The 26,611-nt window shown below is 44.1% G+C and overlaps 1 protein-coding gene across 2 annotated transcripts in view; it reads right to left on the bottom strand.

The window, feature by feature from the left end:
- Window positions 1-26,611, bottom strand: part of Cdh13 (cadherin 13) — a 1,005,873-nt gene that overhangs the window by 765,058 nt on the left and 214,204 nt on the right. For both annotated transcript variants that reach the window (XM_028875721.2, XM_028875722.2), the window contains exon 2: window positions 22,434-22,545. In XM_028875721.2, the coding sequence (XP_028731554.1) occupies window positions 22,434-22,545 (112 nt within the window). The remainder of the gene's footprint in view (window positions 1-22,433; window positions 22,546-26,611) is intronic.

The raw sequence follows: 26,611 nt of genomic DNA, 5'->3' as shown, positions 1-26,611 counted from the left end.
CATCCTGAGTGTCTTTCTAGAAAACTGCTCATGTGAGGTGACTCTCCACAGCCAGTGTTCACAGCCATCTGATGTTCTATGACAAAACACAGGTCTCCTAAAAGTCAAGTTGACTGCTGAAGCCCAAACAGCAAACTTCTTAGTCCCATTAGTAAGTCATGGCTGTGTGTGTGTGTTCACTCGCACACGTACGTGCCTGTCAGAGGACTGCCTGGCATGAGGAACTGTCAACTCCTTTTCTGAGACAGGATCTCTCAGTAGCCTGGTGGTCACCCAGCAGGCTAGGATGGCCTTTCAGTGACCTCCAATGACCCATCTGTCCCCACCTACCCAGCACTGGGAATATAAGTGAGTACCACCACCACACTCCATTTTATTTTTACAAGGATTCTGGAATTAAACTCAGGTCTTCATGGTTGCGTGGCAAGCACTTCACCAACTGATCTATGTCACCAGCCCCATCGTTTATTTTTCTTGAATGCTTTTAATGTGGAATGCAATAAACTCATGCTTCTGATACAAAGAGAGTACACGTTGGTGAAGATGCCCCTGTGGAATGAAACTGGGAAGGAGGAAGGGGATCTAAGGAGGGAGAGGGCACTTTTTTCTATAGCTAACTATATTTCTGGTCCCCAGCTGCCTCTGCTACTCCAGAGTCTGGTAAAGAACTGTGTGGCAAAGAGGCTAAAACACTCATTGGTAATTCTTCCCTGGTTATGCCAGCAAGTAATAGTTGATAACAACGATCCTGGTGCTTATGACAATGCTAGGAGACATGTGTAGAACACTTAGTGTTCACTCTCCTTGTGTTCCTTCCTTGAGCAAATTACTTCATTTAATATTCACAGGTGAGTAGAAAGCAGGCTGCCCATCTTAGGGGAGGACCAGGATGCAGGTGAGAGAGCTAACTTGACCTAGACTGCTCATTTACTATTCCTGGTGCAGCCTGCATGGACCCATCGTGGTCAGGAAGGACACACAGCCTCTCAGAGACAGCTCTGCCCAAGAGGAGGTATCAGCTTGGGACAATTTCATCAACACGGGGACCAAGAGCAGATCTCTGGGATGGGGGCCGTTTATAAGAAATACTCTATGGCTTTCTTTTACCATAAAATAATAAACATTTGGTTAGGAAAATAATTAGTGAACTTTCATATACTCGTTAGGTTATTTAAAAATAAAATAACAGGGATGACAAGGTGGCTCAGCAAGTGAAGGTGCTTGCTGTCAAACCTGATGCCCTGAGCTCTATCTCCCAACCCACATGCCTAAAGAGAACCGACTCCCACGAGTTGTCCTCGGGAGTCCACATGCACACCACGGTATACATCTGAGCACACATGCACATACGAACACAGTAAGTAAATTAAAACTAAGATACATAACTAAACAGCATTTAAGGAGCCCGATGTTAATGTTGAGATTTGTCAGGGGAGGATTTTCCAGCAGAAGTCTTAAAAATAAATAAGGCATTTATGCTTATCTGCTTACTAAAGCTAACATTTGATCATGGTATTTTGCATCTTTTCAGAAACAAATGTGCATGCTGTAAACACTTTCACATAGAGACACACCCAAATTCATATAACCTTTCATGATTTATTCCTGGATTTTTGATTGCCTACCAGCTGTAAGTAACAGACTGGTACATAAAAACTGAATGGATTCATTGTCATTTTGGAAGATGAGCATAGAGCTGGTATCTAAGCACACCATGAAAGATAGTCAAGCAACACTAACCAAGCTCACCTACATAGAGAAGCAGTGCTTCTAGGCGCTGTGGGATTTTAAGTCCGATTTCTTTTCTGCAAAGAGTCTTTCCTTCGGCCAGCATTTACTCTTCTTAAAGAGTTCACACTGAATGGAGAATGCCAGGAGCCAGGGGGAAGGGGGTGTGTGCAGAGGAAATATTTTGTAAATATTTTCCAAAGCATGCAGCACCTTTGTTTTCAACTTTCAAAATAACCTGTCACACCTGAAATAGAATGCACTCCATCAGAGAGAGTCTCATTCCCAGGTTCAGCTTCCAGAGATGGAAGCTGCCTTTGCTGTCAATAGCACGGGTGGATGAACCCACAACAGTACATTACGAGTTCAACTTTGCATGGGTCTACTTTCTCTTAGAACACTCTGGTCTCCTTTAAAAGATAAATAATATTGGAATGGTGACCTTTCGCTTAGAAAATATTTCTATGTTGGCTTACTAAACCATATCTGCCTCAAAAACACTTCCAAGACTTTTACTCCAGATGATAAGTGGAGATGTGGACTCCCTGGCAGATTACCATGGAGAACCCATGGGCAGATAAACTCACACACATGCTCAGGTAAGAAGGCTGATGAGAAGACTTGAGAAGTGGACTTCCTTGAAAGATAGGAATTTCATGGACTACAGATTAACGGCAAAGTAACCTGGTAAATACTGTACAGAAGGCGGTGATTATCAGAGGAACTTAAGTCAGCATATCACAGGGGTGCTTGCACAGCATGCTAACTGCAACACTGCTCACAGCAACTGAAATGTGGAACCAGCCCAGATACTCATCAACCAACTGATTAACAGATAAAATGTGATAAATACATGCATTCAGATATATGTGTGTATGTGTGTGCATCTATATATACAATGGAGTTTAATTCATCTACAAGCAAGAATGACATTATGTCATTTGCAGAAAAGTGGATAGAACTGGAGACTTTTATGTCTACTGAAATAAGCCAGACCCAGAAAGGCAGATGCTACATGCTTTCATGCAGAATTTGCATTTATCATACAGGAAGACAACACATTGAGTCACATGCACAAAACATAGAAAGAAGAATGGAGACTGTCATGTGAAAAGGAGCTTAAAGAAGGGGAAACAAGAGGGTGGGGGGAATCTGAGGTATTGCATGCTTGTGTTTATATATGGGATCTGGATATTAATGAATACATATGTAAAACTAAACAGTGAAAGTGAAGGGAAGTTATTTGGGGGAGGAAGATGAGTAAGTCAAGGGGGAAGCAGGATAGAAAACGTCAGTGGTAGGGATGAATATGAGCAATGCCATAAGAATTAACAAAATAGAAAGTACAGGGGCTGAGGAGAGTGTTCAGCTCAGTGGTTAAGAGCACTGGCTGCTCTTGCAGAGGCGGGTTACATCCCAGCACCCACATGGTGGCTCACAACTTTCTGTAACTCCAGTTTCAGAAGTCCTCACACCCTCTTCCAGCTTCCATGTGCACTACATGCATGTGATAGAGAGAGAGAGAAAGAGAGAGAGAGAGAGAGAGAGAGAGAGAGAGAGAGAGAGAGAGAGAGGAAGCCAGGCAAAACACACACATACACACACACACACACACACATACACACACACACACACACACACACACACACACACACACACACACACCAAAAATGAGCAAATCTTTCCTTTAAAGTGTTTTTTAAAGTTGAAAAAAAAAAGTAGCCATGGTCTAGTTCATCCCAGGGTCAGAAGGGTGAAGCTTCTGATAGGCAGAATTTAGAAGAGAAGGGTTCAAGGAACACAAAGCAGATAATACTCTATTACCACAAGCAGGGTAGTGAGGTGAATGTCCCCTGTGCCCCACTGCCATATCGTGTCGCAGCACCAAGGACATGGGTTTCTCTAAGGCAATGGCCACTTTGGAAGCTAATTCAGTGGGGACCAGATATCTTGCTTCCTTACCTGCTGTGGAGGATTCTATTAGACATCTACCTTATTCCTCTCCAGCACTTAACGACAATGCTAATGTCCCCATCCTATATAGGCTTGACAAAGAGATTCCTTCTTTGCACACATCCCTTTTCCATAGAGAACAGCCATGAAATATTAACATACTATTATGATGCCCTGGCTCCCTTGTCTCAACTCAGAACTACCCTAGAGGGTTGGCATGCCTTCAGAGCTCCCTCAAAGTTGGCTGAACCTTGGGTGAGGCTGCGATTCTGAGTTCTCCTCTCCAGCCTTACTTCCTAACTCTTTGTGCTGGCTAGTTTTATGTCGACTTGGCACAACCTAGAGTCATTTGGGAAGAGAATTTTCTCAATTTCTCAATTGAGAAAATGCCTCCATAAGGTTTGCCTTTAGGAAAATCTGTAGTGCATTTTTTTTGTTAAAGGCTGATGTAGGTGAGTGCAGCTTACTTGGGTTAGTGCCATTCCTGGGCACGATGTTCTGGATGGCTAAGAAAGCAGGCTGAGCAAGCCATATGGAACAAGCCAGCAAGAAGCATTCCATGGCCTGTACATAAGTTCCTGCCTCCATGTTTCTGCTGTTTGAGTTCCTACCCTGGGTTCTGTCAGTAATGGACTGTGATGAAGAATCGTAAGCTAAAACAAAGCCTTTCCTCCCTAAGTTGCTTTTCCATAATGGGTGTTTTATAGAAATGATAGAAGCTCTAACTAAGACTCCCTCTCTACAGCAGCTGATGTCTCCAGAACCATTTCTAATAAACTTATAGCATATCACTCTCCACATCTAGGCTGAATTTCAGGAGATCTTGACTTTTGACACCCCTAAGGAAATCGTGAAACCTCCACACACCCAACACTTCCATGAAATTTTAGATCTGTGTTGACAGCATGTCTTTTCCAAATACACTACAATTGAGTGTAGAAAAACAACAGAATCCTGGGAACTATAGATCTTAGAAATGTAAGGCCAACTCCACATTCTACTTGAAAGGTCAACAGAACACAATGCGATCCTTAGGAGACACTGGACACCAGGGGGTAAGGCTAAAGGCTTGACAGCACTCCCACTGACTTAATCTCATTCCATTTCCCCAGTCCTGGCTGTAGAGACAATTCAGTCTGCTCGACTAAGGTCCTAAGCATTAGCTATCTCACTCAGGCAAGGGTGGCATCCAAGGCTTCTAAAGGATGCTCTTTGTTTGATCTCATACAAGTAGAATGGACCTTCCTACTAAAATTGGGCTGATCCACTTATAAAACATGCCATCATATCAACATATGATAGGAAAGTTATTGATTTATTAGTAAAGGATGTCTTTCATCGCAGTGAGTATGGCATGCTGACCAAGCAGGGTCCTGATGGTTATTGATTTAGACTATTAGAGCAGCATCTGGCCTTCCTATATTAACCTAGCTATATCCACAACCAAAATGGACCTGGAAAAGCTCCATAAATGAAGCAATTTGATACTTTTCCCTTCCCTAAATCCATCACCAAAATAACAGAACAAGTTCTCTCATCCAAATGCCTTTTCTATATGCTCAGCCTGAACCAGAAGGAAGCCCTTGGCAGACAACATGTTAAGCATCCACTTTAGTGCCATTGATACACTGAACAGATAACCCAGCCTGGCACTATGTAAATGTAATCACAAACACTTACCAGTAAGCTAAAAAATATTCAGCTCCCATAGCCAGGTGCTTTGCTGAGCTGGAGGGGTGGAGGGTCAGTGGATCCTCAGGTGGGAGGAGTCAGGCTACTGCTGTGCTTGAGAAGTAAGCACCTCCATTGCAAAGGGAAAGACATCTAGGATGCTGTGAGGAGGCTGTAAGAACTCACATAGTAGTATCAGAAGTATAATTTTCTCACAGGGCCAAGGAGAAGTTGAGGTTCCAGCATCATGTCATGTTAGCTGACGGCATAACCATCCTTTACTTAAAAGAGGCTACATGTCAGCCTCAGGTTCGCCATTAGTGTCTTGCTCTTGCAGAGGACCTGGGTTCACTTCCCAGCATCCGTATCATGTGGCTTACAACCTGTCACTCCAGTTGCAGAAGATTTGATGGCCTCATCTAACCTCTGCAGGCACCTGCTCAAACTGATATATGCAAGAAATGCATACGTCATGGTGGAGATGAAGGAGAATGAGTGACAATGATATATGTGTATGGAAAAATCACAGTGAAACCCAATATTTTGTATACCAACTTAAAAAAAAGATTAAAACTGCTGTGGATATTGCTCTGTATAAATAAAATGCTGATTGGCCAGTAGCCAGGCAGGAAGATAGACGGGACTAGCAGAGAAGAGAATTCTGGCAACAGGAAGGCTGAGTGAGGAGACGCCAGCCTGCCGTCCAGGGAGCAGCATGTAAAGGCAACAGGTAAAGCCACGGAACACGTGGCAACATACAAATGAACAGAAATGGGCTGAAAGTGAAAGAGCTAGTCAGTGGTAGGCTTGAGCTAATAGCCGAGCAGTTTAATTAATATAAGCTTCTGAGGGATTATTTTATAAGCGGTTGCGGAGTCCGTGGTGCTGGGCAGGACTGGAGAAAACTTCAACTACAAAAACACCATCTCAAATCCAGGCAGCAGGACTCAGAGTCTAGATTGTTTTTGTCTGAATTCACCAGGCCAGAGCTGGATGCTAAGCAGCAGGAGTCTAGGCTGCCAAGCTCCAGCCAATCCCCACTCCTTCTGTTGGAATATTCTGGAGCCCATGGAGCTGACTTATGAGCAGGAGAGCCTCGCTGGAAGTGTACATGATAGACCCTGGGCAGAGCTAGTGTGACAGTTTGGAGGAAAGGGTTGAGCCAGTCCAGAGGGATTTGAGGAGATAGAGAGCCCCAAGGGCCAGGGAAGCTCGGCAGCTCATGTGACGCCAATGAGCTCAATTTCTACCTTCTGAAATGCTCAGTAAAGCAGCCTTGATTTCTCCATGTCAGATAGTCACGTGACAACAAGCGCGGCCTGAGAGTGCTGCTTCCAGGGTCTTGGTCTTTTGGAGTCGTGAAAGATACACATATCTGGAATTCTGCTTTCCTATCATCAATAACCTCAACAGAGTTTCCGATCCCCCTATTCCCTGGTACCCCCTGTTTTTACATTTGTGCCATGGGTTGTACTTAAAGCCACACAGACTGACCCTGAGAAACTTCTGCAACAGGCAGAGGTCAGATTCTCCAAGCTGCTTGTGTTCTCTGGGATACACACCTGCTTTTCTCAACCCCTGTGAGTTTACAAGGGGTTCCCTTCCAGCCAAGAAGCCTGCTTAGTCCCCAAGGACAGGGGAAATGGCACCCAAAATGCCTATGTGCCTTCTTTACTTTCTGCTTGCCTAGCTGACTGATCTCTTCCTTCTCGTGCCAGAAACATCTTCTGCCCTGGGAGGACTGGAGGTTGAATTGTGAATGGCAAGAAAGTGAAAGGTTTAAAATTCAGAGTCAAGACTTCCATGTTACTAAAGTTTAAAAAGTTGGGATTTACTGAGGGAGGAGAGGGCTTGCTAAACACAGATGTGTCCCAGTTAGTCTTAGGAAAAGCTAAGGCAGGAATTCAGAGAGAGGAGGGTACCTCATGCTTGGAGCCTGGGTGACAGACTGGAGGAACGCTGCTGAGAAAGTGACAGGGTGGCAGTTCCCTGGGCTTTAGAAGGTGGCAGGGTCTTCAGAGTGGAGAGCTGATAGGGGCAATGATAGGACCGGTCTTGGGGTTTGATAGTTTGGCTCTACTTCCTGTCTGCTCTGCTTCCTGAGTATAGATACCATGTGAGGAGCTGCCTCACACTTCTGCAGCCAGGCCTCACTTACCATGATAGACTGTATCCCCTCAGGAGGTAAGCCCCAACAAACTCTTCCTCCCTTAAGTTGCTTCTAGTCAGGTATTTAGTTATGGCAATGAGAAAAGTTATCAATGCAACTGCACTCTGTCTTATGGTCTATTAGCTTAAGAGAATCCTAGAAAAAGAGCAGTAAAGAAAATGGTCATATCCACATATTGCTCTCTCAAGAATGGAGTCAGGGGCTTGATTTCTGGCAACTCAGACTGACCTCAGGCTTTGTGTGAAAGGACAAAGATGGTTTGATTATGAACAACCAGGCTACAGAAACGTGTGTGTGTGTGTGTGTGTGTGTGTGTGTGTGTGTGTGTGTGTGTGTAAAGATAGATAGATAAATGGATGGATGGATGGATAGGTGGACAGATGGATGGATGGACTGACAGACGGATGGATGGATGGATGGATGGATGGATGGATGGATGGATGGATGAACAGATGGTGTGTTTACATGGTTGTAAGGCAAGCTCTGAAATTTACAGTGAAGAAAATAGTCATTCTGGATTTATAACATTGTCTACATGCTTTGTAATACATTTACTATGCATCTTCACATTGCAAAGGTCTGAAAAGAGCCTACAGTTAGAAAGTCAATCTATCAATCAACCAAACAGACAAACAAATAACCAATCCCCAAAAGCTCCGAAACGTGTTTGATGTCAGAACTCCTCTTCCACTGTACCCCATTACCATTCTGTAGGATGGTATTATAAAGAGGTATTTAGGAAATGAAAACCTAGAACAACCTAGAAACATCCATGATCTTGAGATTCCAGACATGAGCACAGCCCAGTGATTAACACCAAGAACTAAGAGCATCTGTAGCAACCTGACTCAACCACTTTGTCTTAGAGAACTCTACCCAAGCATGTTAGACTCTCAGTCAGCAATATCTCTGTCATCAGTTTCAGGAAATTCAAGGAAATCAATTTATCTGAGTCAACAGTCTTCTCCTCGAGACAAATGGCTCATTTATCAGGCAGCAACCCACTCATGAGATGGACCTGGGTATCCATATCCTGCTGTAGCTAACAGCCTGTAAGTCAGTTGGTCACATTTTACTCAAAGCCAGTCAGTTTCTGACCTTCTACCAATGGTGCTGAACCTCCCAGCAACACCAGTCAATATCCACTCAGTCTTCTTCTCCCTTCTGAGAACTGGACAAGGAGCTGACTTACCATCTGGAAGGGCATTCTATTCCATGAACCACCTAGTGATACTTTGAGACCTTTTGCACTACTGCACTGACCAGGGTGGAAACATGGGTGCATCAGCATGCAGCAACCACCTGTCCTCTCTGGATAGAGCTCAGCACCGCCCAGGTCTCTTGATACTGGGGGGGTTGGGGGTGGGGTCAGTTCTCAGAATTCAGGGACTGTATCCATGCCTCTGATTTTTGCTTGTTCTGAGTCCTTTCTGTAGAGACCACATCTCTGCTTGTGAGACCCAGCTCCAGACCAGAGGGCTCAGACCTCCAGCTTCCCTCCCAGGAGTCTGAGCAGAAACTTAGGATGCTGACAGGGATTTGCAGCTCAGCCATTCCTGCCAAGTTTCCCAAGACTAACATGCGGTTCACAGACCACACCCAAATGCTTAGGAACCCAAGACAGGAACAGAAATCCAAGCAACAAGATACTGTCATATGCATACCAAGTCTCATTGCTGTTTATGAGACTTTGGCTTCTGTTTAATTTTATTGTAGTCATTTTATCACATTGTTATGCAAGGGTATTTGAACTGTGGGACTATGACAGAAAGGGGGGTACTGTGTCCTGTCAATGTCACATATGGAGTGTTAACATATCTATCCAAAGATTACTTAACTCTCTGGGAAAATACGAGCTGTCCCCTCACTGCTGACAAGTCCCTTGGAAACTGCAGGCTTGGCAAAATTACATGTTAATTTGGAGTAGAGAAGACAGTCATGTGCTTTCAAAAGATAATTCTGACAGTAATGGGCTATTAACCAGCTCCGAACACGGCTTAGCATGGTGGCTTTAACCCCTCGTCCTTTATTGTTAAATCACTTGTAAGCATCCTCCAATGTGTGTTGGACCTCCCCACTCTCACCTCTTGTTTTGTCTTTAAGACAGGATCTAGCTATGCTGCACAGATTTGTCTCAAACATGAGATCCTCCTGCCTCAGCCTCCTGAGTGCTGAGATGACAACTGTGCATGACCATACCTATCATTATTATTTGCTTTGTAACTATGTGAAAATCATCGGCATGTGACAATATATGTATATATCATATATGTTTGCACATAATTTATCTTTATATTTTGTCACTTTTTAACTTTTTGAAATAGCTACCTATTTGTTTATGCGTTTATTTGTAAAAACATCTGTCTCCACTAGCCTAGTTCTGAGTGTTCAGTGCTTAAAGACCCTTGGAACTCTAATTCCATCTCATCTGAGGCCTCCTTGTTCATGTGTTTTGGGCAAATTTGTGATGTACATAATTTCCTCCCCCTCCACTTAATTAAACATCCTTTTTCAAAGTCTAGAGTTAGTTAGGGTTACTAAGTATGCCTGGATCTTGTCCTCAGGAAGAAAGCTCTGGAAGGATGACCAGAGCCACCAGCACGGAATCCCACACCTTTGTGCAAAAGCTGTGGCTTCTCTCCCTTCCCTGACTGTGGTTCTGGTTTACACTTCTCTGCCACTCTGGACACTGGCCACGCATCCCCCAAGCATTCACCCGACACTGATGGCCCTTGCTGCCCCCTAATTCAGGTCTGTCCTCAGTCTCACTCAACCCCTCCTTAAGCACCTAGAATTGGCTGCACACTCTGTCCATAGCAGGATTTATCTCTACTTGTCCTCACTCTCCATTCTCAATTCATAATACTTCCTTCCACTGAAACAAAATGCATTGCTCACCACATGGAGTGTGTGACTCATATTCTCCTCTGTTTTCTAAGCATTAATTACTTCTTTCATGTTATTCAGAATCAATGTTTCCTCATTTGGAATCCCCCCTTCTCTCTGTAGAATTTAATATATACATATGGAAATTATAACCAGTTTAAGTTAAAAATAGACCCTCTGGGAGGTCTCCTGAATCAGCTGACATGTGCGGTTCACAGGAACCTGGATGCCTGACAACTGTTCTGGCTTCAGATAGGGGAGAAATCAGCTGGTGTGGCAGTTGGCCACTTTTCAAGAGTGGCCAACTGCCAAGATGCCGTTTACTAACTTGCAAACCAGGAGGGGAAATGGCATGGGAGAAGAGTGAGCCACCACCCTTTGCTGCCCCCAGAAGCACCTGGCAGAGGGGAGACAAGATGAGTGTCTTCTTTTGAGGACACTCTTAAATAGTAACAGTTTGCGATTTTCCCAAATCCAGGAGGCTCAGCATGTTGTAACTCACACAGCAGCAAAGCCCAAACAGAACTGGTAGGATCCTATCTGTGGTCTTCACTTAACCTAGACCAGGATAAATGTTTGCATGTCTTACTACTGGAACAACATTCTGTCTCATGACCGTGTGCTGCTCGAGACCTACTGGGATGGTACAATATCCATCTGCAGTACCCTACGACCTTTAAAAATTCCAAAACACATCTGGACTGATGTTCAGGAGCAAACACTTCTTAAGCATCCTTAACCTTTAGTCTAGAGACTAAGAATGAGGGAGGAGCGAAGTCAGGGAGAGAAGAGTATGCAGCCCAGAGTGAGAAAGTGCTATTCCACAGGACCCATGGGAAAAGCTGGGAGTGGTGGTTCATATTTATAATCCTATGCTGGGGAGGCTGAGAGTGATGGATCTCAGGAGCTCCCAGGCAGCCAGCCTTCTGAACTGTGACAGGTCCTGCCTCAAGAAGCAAGAAGCAAGGTGGGCAGCATCCTGAGGAAAGATACCTAAGACTAACCCCTGGCCTCCCCATGTGTGTGCACTCACATGCAAACATTCTTCTTCCGCCATACATACCCCCAGCAAGACTCCCCTTTTAGGACTCACATCCTATGACTGTAGGTTGTCCTCCACATGTGAGAAGTTTTAGAACCTAGCACACATGGAAACGCAAATGTCTTAGGTGGCTGGGGAAGAGAGACCACAACCTTGGTCAAGTAAAAGGATGCTTGAGAACACTTTGGCTAGCAAGTGTTTTCGATGCCTTCCCTTCTTGCTCTTTAGCCAGCAAGAACTTTCCATAAAATGAAGGTGAAGGGACAGGCCAAGGGCACTAAGCGGTTATTAGGGTGTGTGTGAACTCATTCCATTACAGGATAATAAGATCCTTGGCCTTCTCAGACTGTTTAAAGCCATGCCTAATCTTTCCCAATTTACATCTCTCTGCCTCACTCATTAAGTACCCTGATCCACGTGGCTCTAATGCCTTCCATTAGGAGATACTCCTGTAAATCCATATGTTCCTGTATTCCTAAGCCCTTGAAGAAAAGCAGAAACAAAAGAGATTTACGACAGTTGCAGGACCGTGTAAATGAAGACACTCAACAGGTTGAAGAGCCAGGCCAGATGGCGGCACTTAGACTCTGATGTTCTTAATTAAGCAATCTGCTCACCGGCATCACCAGCAAGAAGCCTGGCATGACAGGATGGCTGTCCTCATTCCCAGCCACCTAAGACATTTCCATTTCCATGCGTGCTAGGTTCTAAAAGAATCTTGTGCCTGGAGCACAGCCTGCAGTCATTAGAATGTGAGTCCTGAAAGGGAATCTTAGTGATAGGGAGTGGTACCTCGTATGTGGGGGACTCTCTTGCTGGTACCAGCCCAGCATAATTTCTTCTTTGGGGGTTCAGAATCACCACTTCCCAAGGCCAACAAGAACACCAAATCTTCTTAGACCCCATGTCAAGTTCAGTCATGTGACATACTGCAGACCTGGCCCATGCAGTTGGTCATGAAATGCTTGTTGGAATGCCTGGGAAAGAAAGGCTCTGGGTGGCTGAGATAGAAGTAGAAACAGAAGAGGGCCCATGGACATCTTGGACATGTCTGAGAGTAGAGATTGTAACAGACACTTTAGAAAATGAAGTTGAGAGATGAGACAATGTCTTGCTTGATATCTGTTGTTATATATATATATATATATATATATATATATATATATTTCTACTATGTTAAAGTTAAAACTTTCCTCTTTAACTTAACAGAAAAGGGGAAATGCTGTGGAATAATGCTTTTGTACATTGGTTTAATAAAATACTGATTGGCCAGTAGCCAGGCAGGAAATATAGGTGGGATAAGGAGACAAGGAAAATTCTGGGAAGAGGAAGGCTGAGTGAGGAGATACCAGCCCGCTGTCCAGGGAGCAGCATGTAATGGCACACAGTAAAGCCACGGAACATGTGACAACATATAGACAACAGAAGTGGGCTGAGTTTAAGTGTAAGAGCTAGTCAGTAGTAAGCCTGAGCTAATGGCCATACAGTTTTTAATTAATATAGACCTCTGTGTGTTTACTTGGGTCTGAGAAGCTGTGGAATGCGTAGGACATAGGAAAACATTCAGTTACAATAATGGGTCATATTGTGATATCATTAAATCACCTAAACCCAAGTTTTCCCAAAGCCAACTCAAACCTAGAATTTTTTTATTATGGGAGATGGTAACTGTTTGAATTGTCAACTTGACTTAACCTAGAGTCACCTGGAGAGACAGACTTTCTGAGGCATTATGTAGATCAGATTGGCCTGTGGGGGCATGTCTGTGGGGAGCTGTCTTAATTGTTAATTAATACAGGAAGACAGACCATTGTGGGCAGCCCTATTCCCTATGCAAGGGGTCCTGAACAATATGGAAGAAGGAAAAATATTAACTGAGAGCAAAGAGAGGTGTATTTATTCTCCCTTTGCTTTATACTCTTGAGAATACTCCCTTTGCTTTATACTCACTAGCCTCTTGAGTCCCTGGTGTGACTTCTTCCAAAATGATGATATTGGGATTCAAAGACGAATAAATTCTTTCCTAAGTTGCTTTTTGTCAAGGTGTTTGCCATAGCAGCAAAAATGAAACTAAGGCAGAAACTTTACATGTTCTTGATGGACCTGCGTAGAGTTGAGGCATAGATTACAACCAAAGAGCCCTGACTAGCATGCCCTTGTTACAGGAATGAGGGGCAGGGGTCCAGAGAGCTGACAGGTCTGTATTTCAAATAAGAAGTTGACTGGAGTAGGATTCTTTCATGGGATCTCTCCCCCGTCTCACCAGTTTCTCTTCCCTCTCTTCCCCCTCTGCCACATCTCCTCTTCTCTTCCCCCTCTCTCTCCTTCCTCTTTCCCCTCTCCTCTCTGGCTCTGTTCTTGCCCTTATCCCACATTGCCCTCTCTCCCAACCAATTCTGTTCTGATATGTCTTGTTTTAACCATCCCCATCTTTCAACTTCTGAAATGGCTCCCAGGCAACCTGGGCCCTGCCACTCTCCTCTTCCACCTGCCTCCTGTTCTGAACTCCCAAAACTCCAACCTCACCCAGCCTCACATGGCCCCTGCCGGTATGCCACCTGAACTGACAATTCAGTCTTAGCAATAGATTCCCAAGTCTTAGGTCAATTATGAGTACATCCACAGAAGTGCAAATGCTGAGTTACATGGTAACTGTTTCCTTGTCTAATAACTGTCCATCATACTTGCCAAAGAGGCTGCATCTTTCTCTCCCCACTGACAGCCTAAGTGCTCCATATTCTTATTAACAGTCATCATTCCACTGTTTTATCTGGGCTACAAGGTGGTCTCTTTTAGTTTTGCTGTGTACATCCTTGATATCTGATGCCAAAGGTTACTAACCCAGGCCTCTCATCTCCTAACACTGTCCTGTTTCCTTCACCAGAAATAATGGCTGTTGTCCATCATAGCAATGACATATGATTTATCCAGGGCACATTGCTTTGTTCCCATGAGAGCTTGGAGAACAATGGCGGTAACTTCATAGAGGTGAACTGAGAGGTCTGTAAAGAGCAAGCAGGATAAACAAGAAAGACCAAGGATATGGCAGGGCCCCAGGGAAGCTACCATTGTTCCAGCACAATTTCTGGAAGCCAGTATTGCAGGGCTTACTATAGATGAGCTGTTAGTCAAAGTCCTTCACAAAGATTAACAGTTAATCTTCCCGGCAACCCGTTGTGATACCTTCCATGACCATTTTCTGTTCTCAAAAGGGAAGCATAGGAAGTTTTTTTTTTTTTCTTTTTTTCCGTTTTCTATTTTCCAATGTCAAATGACTGGCTGACCTTAGATATTTTAAAAACTTTTATATTACCTTTCTTGTTCCCCCTTCATCTTCCTCTTCCTCCCTCTCCCTCTTCCCACCTTTTTCTAGGTTGTGGAGGAAACACACGTACCATGGCCAGTGTGTGAGAGGAGACCTGGTGCGGTCCTGTCTCTCTTTCTATCATGTGGGTTCTGGGGATCCAGTTCAAGTCTGCAGGCTTGGCAGCAAGCATCTTCACTCACTGAACCATCTTGTTGACCCTGACCTTGCATGTGTGAACTCATGCAGCCTGCCTCAGGGTGCGTCTATGATTAGAACCTGGGTCTGCTTAACAATCAGAGATTTAAGAACATAAAACAAAATTCGCAAAGCTGATGACAAATGTCTTCAGTTGAGTACTTCAGATCACAGTGAGCTGCCAAAGAGGACACACCCAGAGGGCAGTTTGTTGAAAGGCAAGCAGGGGGATACCTCAGCCTGTGTGGTTTATTCTTTCTGCTGCTCAGGAAGCATAGGCTGAGAGAGCTCCATCTGCCTCATTGTCCCTCAGGTGACAAGACCTCTTCTTCTGTCCCTTTGTGTATTTCCTTTTCTTCATAGTAAAACTGAGGAGCTGTGTTCACTAGAAAGATCCAGAAGCCTTTCCCCTCATCTCTTCCTTGTGGGCGAATGTGAGTTCATTCCTTAGCATACAACCTTTCAGTTATGATTTCCTATTTATAATGTAGTTGTTAATGATGCACCCATGAGGATCTTGATAAACATTAATTGGCTGATTACAAGGTCTCTAAAAATACATTGATAGGAGGGAAGTGAAGAAAGAAGAAGATGCCATTCTTACAGTGCTCTGTTGCAGCAGAATACTGTTCACGTGGAGAGGTCCATGTCCCACCCCAAACTTTACTCGATGACATAATGATAGACAGATTTAAGTACCACAGAGTAACTTCCCTTGGCATATTGTGACAGCTTAAAACAGAGACAACACTTGAAACTTTGACCTTTCTCAGCTCTACCCACACAGCAGACCCGGTGCCATTAAATACTCTTGCTCCTCAGTCAATCTCTCCGTAATTAAGTGTAATTTAGAAATATGGAGGATGGCCATAAAATGGAAGCCTCAGGAGTTCCCTACAGGTTTCTACTCTCCAGAATAAAAGAATATAGACAGAGAAAAGCCAGCTAGATCTCAGCAAGGATGCATTTCCCACCGGCCAGGTGAGAAAGGCCATCATCTGTCACCATCCCATTGAAAATTTCACAGCAGGGTCAAAGGGGCCTTTGTCTGGACATTTAGTTCACTGACTGTGTGCTTCCCAAGTTAGGATGCAAAACACCTCTCACATCACTTTTTCATTAATTGCCTTCATTTTTCAAGCTCCCTATTTGATTTATAGTCAATTAAAAACACACCGAAAAGCCATGACTCTCGTATGCATTAAGTACAAATGTGATTAATGCCATACCAATGATTCCCTGGATGACCTGGCAGCTGACCAAGGTTGGTAATACGGTGGCATGACCAGGCAGCATCTGGGTCAAGGGTATATATGGGGATAGTGGGAAGCCAGGAACAGAGGGATCATAGGAAACATGTCCTGGCATCAATCCAAAACCAGGAAAAAGAGTCATTTTTTTCTATATTATAGAGGAAGATTGAATTTAGCTCTGAGTGTTAAAAAAAAATTGCTGTGGAGGCTTTCCTTCACCTAAGTTGATGAAAACAACGATAAAATTAAATGACAAAATTCCTTAATGTTTTACCATCACCATCAACCAAAACAATGGGACTCCAGACACAGGAGATTGAAAACCAGTGCCTTAGAGTCTTGAGTTCAAATCTTTTTTTTTCTTTTTTTTTTCTTTTTTCCCAAGACAGGGTTTCTCTATGTAGCCCTGGCTGTCCTGGAACTTGCTCTGTAAACCAGGCTGACCTCAGACTTACAGAGATCCACCTGCCTCTGCCTCCCAGGTACAGGGATTAAAGGTACATGCTACCATCACCTGGCTTTGAGTTCAAATCTTGACTCTTGCAACTATAAGAGATATCAGCTTGAATAAACTGCTTCACTTAACTCAGTCTTAGGTGTTCTCATCTGGAAAAAGGTCACACAAGAATATCTTTCCTCTAAAGGCTGTTGCTAGATTCCAAGGTGCTGTGGGATGGTCTGTATGTCAAATGCTCTGATTGGTCAATAAATAAAACACTGATTGGCCAGTGGCCCAGCAGGAAGTATAGGTGGGACTAACAGAGAAGAGAATTAAGAGAACAGGAAGGTGGGAGGAGACACTGCCAGCCGCCGCCATGACTAGCAGCATGTGAAGACACCGATAAGCCACAAGCCACGTGGCAAGGTATAGATTTATAGAAATGGATTAATTTAAGATGTAAGAACTGGACAGCTAGAAGCCTGAGCCATTAGGTTTAAACAATATAAGTCTCTATGTTTACTTGGTTGGGTCTGAGTGTCTGTGGGACTGGCAGGTGGCGGGTGACAGAGATTTGTCCTGACTGTGGGCAAGGCAGGAAAACTCTAGCTACGCCAAGGGACTCTTGATAGCCGGGAACAACACACAAGGCCAGGGCTCAAGACTTCAAACAGTGCACAGATCAGCATGACCACTACCCTATGTCTCCATGTCTCTCGTGTATTCCTGTCCTGCCTCATTCTTCATGGCTGTAGGGATTGGTCTGAGGAAGACTGATGGCTAAATGGAAAGCATGTTCTGCTAAGAACAACAGGTGCATGCCCTTGCTTTCATTCTCAAGTGCACCAAATCTTCTCCAGGGTCTCTGGTTTTCCCTGAGAAAGTTGCTTCCTCTGTGGTCCCTTTTGTCAGGAGTTTTATTTTGTTTTAATGCAATAATGCCATCTTGTTAGCATCTGCATGTGAAGGCTACTAGCCTCCCTTGCTCCAAGTCTGCTGATGGATCAGAGTACGATGGCCCACATCACTTTCAAGCTGAGATAGTTAGAAATCTTGGGTATCATACTTTCCTACACTCTTTCTTGACCTCCAGTCTGTCTGTCATACTAGAAGGAGAGTCAGATTAATAATACGACTACACTTCACTGTGGTAATCACTCTGTGCAGCTTTGTGTTTGGTTTGTGTGTATACATATTAGGGGGCCTAAGCAGTAGAGGATGAAAATATGAAGACGAATACAGTCCTGGTAATGTCCAGGTGACCAATGGGATGTCCATTCTGGACCGTGGATGCTGAACACTCCTACCAGCAGAGGCTGGGGTAATCACAAACATGGTATCCCCTAGGGAACTCAATGACCACAGATCCCTGTGGTGTTAGGAAGGTTAGTTTGAGCTGACATGAATGAGGCAGGATGTTGCACTTGGTAACTTGGTGTTTCCCATCCTGGTTAGGTACCTAGGTAGCCACCCCAGTGTGCTGCCTTCTAATTGCATTTCCCCCTTTCCTTGTGCTTCTCATGGGCACTGGAAATAATTCCCCTTCCCAGTTCGCCTTTCAAGACTTAGATGAAACCAAAAAAGTTTTGGCCAAGTTATGATGAGCTCGGGGGCTTTGCATTGTACTCAGAAAGATCCAGTAAAAGAATACCGCTGGGTACATTAGAAGAGAGAGTGGGATGCCATGTTTTGATCCCAGCAGCTTGTTGAAAAATGGCCCTTTAAAGAAGAAAGCAAGTCTAGTTAGCAGTGAGGGGAGTAGAATAAAGAGTTATTTGGATGTGAAGGAAATAAAAGGCTTTAGAACAACTGAAGGGAAGATGTACTGGAGTGAACAGTGAATAAAATATTAGGGAAATAAAAGGAGTGAGGTGACCATTAGTAATGGTTAAAGCAGGAAAAGGCAAGTCACCAGGAAGCAAGGAAAAAGATGAAAAAGGATAAAAGGAAATAGTACTGTCAGAACAAAGAAAGCAGGAATCCTGGAACAGAATAAACACCCCCCCCCCAGAACCCCAGAAAGCGGAAGACAGAAGTGGTTGAATTCCAAACCCCAGATATGAACAGAGGTGCTCTATCCATCAGGTAAAGGGCCAACACTTCAGGTGACTTTGTAAAACACTACAGTGTGCAGTCGATTAATTGATTATGCTGTAACTCTGCCTTGGTAACATAAAAATTCGCAAGGACTTGCAACCAAACTTCTTTAATTTTTAAAACATTTTTATCTGTCCCCCACCCCCTTCTCTCTCTCTCTCTCTCTCTCTCTCTCTCTCTCTCTCTCTGTGTGTGTGTGTGTGTGTGTGTGTGTGTGTGTGCTCGTGTATATGTATATGGCACAGCATATGTCCAGAAGTCAGAGGACAACTTATAGGAATCAGCTTTCTCCTTCCACTTCATGGATCTTGGGCATTGATCCCAGGTCCTCAGCCTTGGCAACAGGTGTCTTTACCTACTCAGTAATCATGCTGGCCTGTAACCAAATTTCTTAAATATTACAAAGAAAGAAAGCCTACAAAGTGCCTACATCATGAACAGGCCCAGGATCATGTCACTCACCCACTTCTTCTTAACCTCCAGCACCCAGACAACATCAGCTTTTATTTCTACATTACTGAAACATCACAAATCATTCCATGTATCTATAATATGTAAATTCAAATAGCCAAGCTTTTTTTGTTTTTAACTTTCTGGCTCTGTTTGAGTTTTTTCCATTTATCATCCAGGAGTTAGTTCACATCAGCACGTAAACCTCTCAAAGTTGGTTCTTTACACTTTTTCCAAGACAGAAGGGTCTGTGCTGAATCTTTTAAGATGCGTAGAAGGGGTTGTTGGAGAGATGGTTTGGGGGTTAAGAGCACATCCTGCTCCCCCAGAGGACTTGAGTTTGGTTCTGAGCACCCATGTCAGGTGGCTCATAAGAGGTTCTTCCTCCAGAGTGGTTTTCAAACTATGAGTCATGACCTCTTTAGAGGTTCGAACAATCTTTTCATAGGGGGTCACCTAAGACCATCAGAAAACACAGATCTTTATGACAATTCATAACAGTAGCAAAATTACAGTCATGAAGTAGCAACAAAAATAATTTTATGGTTGGGGGGGAGCCCTCCACAACATGAGAGACTGTATTAAAGGGCTGCAGCATTAGAAAGGCTGAGAAACACTGCTCCAGAGAATCTGGTAACCTTTTCTGGCCTCAGTAGGCACTGCCACTCTGGTGGACATAGCCCCACACAGGCGCACACACATAATTAGTTAAAAATAAATCTTTAAAATTGCACAGAGCCGGGTGGTGGTGGTGCATGCCTTTAATCCCAGCACTCAGGAGGCAGAGGCAGGTGGATCTCTGTGAGTTCAAGGCCAGCTTGGGCTACAGAGTGAGTTCGAGGACAGGCTCCAAAGCTACATAGAGAAACCCTGTCTCGAAAAACCAAAATAAATAAATAAATAAATAAATAAATAAAAATAAAATTGCACAGAAAAAAAACCTGATGAGTAAGAAGAGAGAGAGTTGTGGTGGAAGTGCCTGAAAAGTACTGGAACTGTCCATTTTATACTAAAGGCTTTGACTTCTTCATTATGGGTGGAATAGATTGGGCATTTCTCCTCTTGAAGACTCTGGTTGTTTGAAACAATTTTCAACAGGTATTCTCCAGTCTCCACAAGCTTTCCTCCCCAGCTAGACACAGTTAACCTCATCCACGGACTACTCAGAATAGACTCCATTCCCTGTCGCCTTGAGAGGTTCTTACAAGCACCTAGCCAGCACTTGTATTTTGCCTCCTTGTATTTGCTCCTTGTATTTTGTTTTAGTGACAGATATGGACAAGCAATTTCACTAGAGGGGCTAACCAAAGTTTGCTGACCCAACATCTCACACACAAACACAACATTTTAAACTGTGATTGATTCCCATATCACTGGGTTTCCCTGAGTGTGTTGTCATAGATAATAAGCCTGCTCTCATTTAGCATTTAGGAGCTTACACAGGAGCAATGGCCATAACCAAGTTAATTACTTAGGGGGTTAAGACCACACACACACACCTCTGATATTGGAATGTACAGTATGGTACAGTTTAAATTAAAAAGTCCTCTAAACTATGATTGTTCCTAGCTCCTTGGTGGTGAATTGGAAGCTGTTTGATGTCATGAAGATTATAGAAGCAATCACATTTATGGGCCTGCTTTGCATACCAGCGCTATTAATTTCCATACTGAGGGTGGCTTTGCATTTCCCAACATGTTAACAGTGATGCCATTTGGGATAATCACTTGCAACAAACAAACAAACAGAAAAAAAAAAGGAAAGCAAGAGACAGAGATGGGCAGATGGACAGACAGACACAGAAATGAGGGAAGGGGAAGGTCAGAATGTTTGTCATCAAGCAAGTTCTACTCGAAATTGATTGTTCCCGATGGCCTGACCCCGGAGTCACACTCGGAAACACAGTTACTAGGAAGTTGTATCTTGGGACTCACTTCTTGTGCTGGTCTTGTACCTTGTCACTAGACTCTAATTGTCATGGTCTCATTGGTGTCATTGTGCCAGGGTGTTCCCAGCCTTGGAGACCCTGATGTTCAATATCCCAGCATCATGGCTATGTTCCTTTAAATCCTTATAACAGGTACCAGCCTCCTAGAATATTCTGATCAGTCAAGCTATTTGATATGCACACATCATCCATGTCCCACAGAAATGGGGCTGGCACAAAAGGCTACCCTAAGTCTGTAAGAGCAAACACATATGCAATCACCCTATTTGCAGGTGCCTTTGAGCATCTGACCAAATTAGGCCACTGCTTGCATATCTATTATCCTCAAATATCAAAAAATGGGGGGTCTGGAGAGATGGTTCAGCAGTAAAGAGCACCTACCTCTCTTGCAGAGGACCAGAGTTCAGTCCCCAGCATCCACATAGGGCAGCTCACAACCATATGTGCCTCCATTCCAGGAGATCCAATACCTTCTTCTGGCCTTTTCAGGAAGCTGCACTCATGTGCACACACATACACAAATACAGCCACATGATTAAAAATAAAATAAATCTTTAAAAATGTTCAAAGAACGGTGCTCAAAGTCTATAATTAATTGGTTAGCTCTACCATCAATTTCAAACTCTAGTGTGTAAAAACGGCACTCACTAGGCATTTGTCTCCAGGCTTTTGTTCTCTTAAAGGTAAAGTGAGATAATATTGGTGTTAAGTACAGTGCAGGATTGTAACCAGATCGGAGAGACGCACATTTTCAGGAAATCAATTGGAATTGGGGGAATTTGACTTTAATCCGCAGAAGCAGCCGAAAAGATTTGAATCTTTTTCAAGATCATCTTATCGGCTTTGAGAACAAGAGTTTTTGATTCCTATGTCTACAAATTCCCAGCCGCCAATATCCTGCCCTCAACATTATTTTGATCTAATGCCACATGTGAGAAAAGCCAGGTAGAGCAGCAATCTATAAGAAGGCAATGATTTTACTCTTGGGTCTGCCCTGCAAAAATAGAATTCATTCTCTCCACACAGTACAGAGTTACCCTGGAGGCTGGCAGTCCCCCTTTCTGGGTGTGGGGCAGGTGGGCTCATTGGAGACAAAATACCAAGAAGAGATACACGCCCTGTATTAATCCACAAGCTGGAAAGTCTGTCATTTGATTGAAACAATCCACCCAGGACCCAAGCAGTGACGTAAGAAATGTGACCAGAAAACATGAGAAAATCCCACACCCTGAGATACATTCAAACAGCAGGGAAATCCACATGAGTGGCCCCAGAGCATCTTGGGATGGCTTACAGTTTAGAACAGGCTGGTCCTCAATGAATTCAGCAGGCTGCTGGATGTGTATCACCTTCTGCTGGAATCCAGGAGTGCAGTCCAAATCGTCTGCAGCTGTTACAAGGAACACCTGAGGAAAGGAAGCAATCAATATTTCAACAGCAGCCAACATGTTTGCCCTGCTAACTTTCTCTTCCTTTTAACAAAATCTGCAACTTTTGGAAATGAGCTGAGGTTTCAGTTTCATTTCCCCAAATGAAGAGGTAAGTTGATGCACCTCTCAGGGCTGCCAACAGCTCATTTTTGGCAATGAGATTTTTTTGGAAGATGCAAAACTAGGAACAGGTGCTGCGACTTCCATTAAGTTGAAGTTAAAGAAATAATGTCGTAAGAGTTTTACACCTGCTAAGAATCGCACTATGGTTGCCATGTGTGAAATTTCATTACAAAAAATGTCATTTTCCGGTGACGCCTGAGTTAAAACCAGCTTCATGTTCATACATGCAAAGGAACGATGTCATCTCCAAAAAGGAGGAAAAAAAAACCAGAACTTTCCCTCTGGAGTTACTTCTAGAAGTACTGCAAGGTCTTTTGGACCTTCACCCTGGTCTACCATGATGGCAATGAGCCACAGGTGGCCACCACTCACCAGCAGTGTGGCTGACCCCACACTGAGGCATTGTTAGGTATAATATTGTCAACTGGACACAAACCAGAGTCACCCTGGTAGGGGTGGCACAACCCATAGTGGGCTGTGAGACACTGTCCTGATTGATGACGGATGTGGGAGGGTCCAGCCCACTTTGGGTGGTGCACCCCTAGGCAGGTGATCCTGACTCAGCAAGCTGGGAGGAGCAAGCCAGTAAGCAGTATCATCTCCCCTGCTTCTGCTTGACTTCTTGCCTTGGCTCTCTCGATGATGGACCACGACCCAGATATGTAAGACAGATAAACCCTTCCCTCCCCAACTCATTTCTATCAAGCCACAGATAGAATCTAAACCATCAAAAAATAATTTTATAGTAATTGTGCATTGAAACGATAACATTTTATGTATGGTGCAAAAGAAAAGCGGCTGTTGTAATTAATTTCACCGGTTTCTTTTCAGTTTTGCAAATTTGGCTTCCTGAAAATATAAAATGTGCAATTCTCTCCAAGGCCTCACTTTTGTCCTAGGAATGTCTTCTCATCATCTGTCATTCAAAACAAACAAAAATAAAACCTGGGCTATACCATTGTAAAGCACTTTCCTCCAAGCAGGGCATGGCCATTGCTGGTTTGAAAACAGAGCAGCTACAATGATTACCCCTAAGAGACACTTATAAAATTGGGCCCATCAGCATTCTCATGTATGGGTGGGAAGCGGGCAGAGGTGCTTGGCTCATAAAGTGACACACTAGGAGGCTCACAAGGTACATGAAGTCTCTCACCCAAGAGGATATGTAAGTGTTAACCTTTGCTAAGAAGCGTGAGGACCAGGCCAGGTGGTGGCGTACACCTTTAATCCCAGCACTCAGGAGGCAGAGCCAGGTAGATCTCCGTGAGTTCGAGCCCAGCCTGGTCTACAGAGCGAGGTCCAGGACAGGCACCAAAATTACACCGAGAAACCCTGTCTCAGAAAAAAAAAAAAAAAAAAAAAAAAAAAAGGGCGAGGATATCCTTGGGTGCCACATGCTTCTCTAAGTAGCCCCAATTATTCTCACTGGCTCATCAAGCCAGACTTGGGTGGAATCTGTGAGTGATCCATGTGGGGTTAATAGACAATTGTTCATAACTCCCCAGAAATCACTTACATGCTTTGGGATATGAAAGTATATGATGCCCTCTGGGGCAAGGTCTAACTTAGATAAAAACAGACTTAAGATCTATAAGCAGAGACTACCATCTCCTGGGAGAGAGGCCTGCCCTGGGGCTCACCTGTGTACACCCAGCATCTACATCACATACTCACACAGGCCTGCTCCTGAGGCTTCAAAAGCAAAGCCAAGATGTTTGAGCCCTTATCACACAGCAAGTCCTGAGCTAAGCTCACTCTGAACATAATCTGGGATAGTCTCCCCGGCAGCCTCATGATGCACAGACAGGTATATTTTTGCAAAAGACCTGAACTTCTAGGAAGAAAATCAACTATGCCCAAGATCTACACATACATGGGTGGAGTCAGAATCTGAATCCAAGTTTAAATGTCCTCTGACCTGTCTCCTGGAAAGAGCCTTTTTCATTTCCGACCCTCAGACTTTCTCTCTAGGCTACAGACTATATAGACCTCTTTGGAGGTCGCATATCAGATATTTCCATTATGATTCATAGCAGCAACAAAATTATAGTTATGAAGTAGCAACAAAAATAATTTTATGGTTGGGAGGGGGTCACCACAACATGAGGAACTGTATTAAAGGGTCTCAGCCAGCATTAGGAAGGTTGAGAACCACTGCTATAGAGGCTGCTTTGTTTTAATTTTCTAAGCTAGCTCTCCAAAAAGTATAAAAGGCTTCTCTAATCTGAGCTGAAATTTTCATCACTGAATCCTTAGACGTGTAACATCCCCAGGGGCAGCCTTCTGGTGATGGTGGAGGAGGGGATTTAGTTTACACAACCCAGCCCCCTGTCCTTCAAGATGGCTGGAGGGTGTATGATTGGCCTGCGGGTTTCCACCTAGGATCACACTCCAGTTGTGCACCGTGGTGGGTGTCTGGCTTGATAATTCAGGTTTCACTAGCCACCTTCTATCCTTGGCTGATTTCCCCACCCCTATCCATCTTTATCTGAATCCAGCCCTCCAAAGATTTGCACTCAAAACTTTGATTCAGCACTTGCTCTTAAAGAAACCGAAGTCTGAAACCAGATGTTGTATTCTTAACCAGGACACATCAGCAGTGTAGAAAGCACATTTTCTTCTCCGCCCACAAACGCCAAACAATATACAAAAGGTTGGCCGCTGAGGAGCGGGGGTGGGGGTGGGGGTGGCTCTACTGTGAATGCCAGCCTTCTGGGAAGCACTGAACCCCAAGGAATAGGAGCAAGAATCAATCTCAGGAGGTTGATGGTGAGGCCAGGCTGAGCCACTTCAGAGGAACTAAGGGTGGAGAAGTCACCACCCTGCCTGACATCATCTTTCTCAAATCAGAGGAGGAGGGAGGACACCGTCGCTCAGTGTCTGGGCAGGTCTGCCTGCAAGTGTCCCTGTGTCCAGAGACTGGGCTCTGGTTTGAAGCCTTCTCAAGCCATCATAAAGCTGACATCCTAAGTGGCACATTTGCAGAATGCAGACTTGGAGCTCAGAATAATTTGCCGGCATTGTTGCGAGCAGAAAATCTATAACCCGCTAATGCTAATTCAGTTAAACAGAAATGGGCGAAGGTCACACCTTGTGCCTGCGATTATACGTTAACCTCCTAATTGGCTAATTCTGCCCTCAAATCCCAGACCAGTCAACCAGTCACCCCAGACATATTGAGAAAAGCACAATTTCCCTAGGGACACCGAGCTAGTCATCCAGGAGGGAGAAATTCTGGTTATATCAAGGAATAGTTATTTCTGCCTGAGTCTCTATGTTTTCTGTGCTCGGTCCTTGTCCTGATTTCTCGACAGTGTCTGTTCAGGATACTTCTAGAATTCTAAAAGAAAAATCAACCTTTTGCATCTGCTGACTTCTAGGAAGAGTTGGAACAATGGTAGACCTTCCAAAGGCATAGTTTCATTTTTGTGAATTTGGGGGAGGGGGTAAGTTATCTACCAGTCAAAAACTAAATAGCTTGTGTCCTACTTAGGGTTTCTATTACTGTGATGAAACACCAAAACCAAAAGCAACTTGGGGATGAAGTGATGTGTTTGGCTTACACTTCCCAATCACTGTTCATCACTGAAGGAAATCAGGGCATGAACTCAAGCAGGGCAGGAACCTGGAGGACCTGAGGCAGAGGCCATGGAAGGGTGCTACTTACTGGCTTGTTCTTCATGGTTTACTCAACCTTCTTTCTTATAGAACCCAGGACCACTGGCCCAGGGGCTGCCCCACCCACAATGAGCTGGACCCTTCCTCATCAATTACTAATTAAGAAAATGCCCTAAAGACTTGCCTACAGCCCAGTCTTATGTAGACATTTTCTCAATTGAGGCTCCCTCCTCTCCAGTGACTCTAGCTTGGGTCATGTGGGCATAAAACTAGCCAGTGCAGCTTGTAAAATAAAGTGGTA

This window comes from Peromyscus leucopus, chromosome 5 (genome assembly GCF_004664715.2).
Source record: "Peromyscus leucopus breed LL Stock chromosome 5, UCI_PerLeu_2.1, whole genome shotgun sequence".
Taxonomy (NCBI): domain Eukaryota; kingdom Metazoa; phylum Chordata; class Mammalia; order Rodentia; family Cricetidae; genus Peromyscus; species Peromyscus leucopus.
This window is presented reverse-complemented; position numbering and strand designations above follow the sequence as displayed.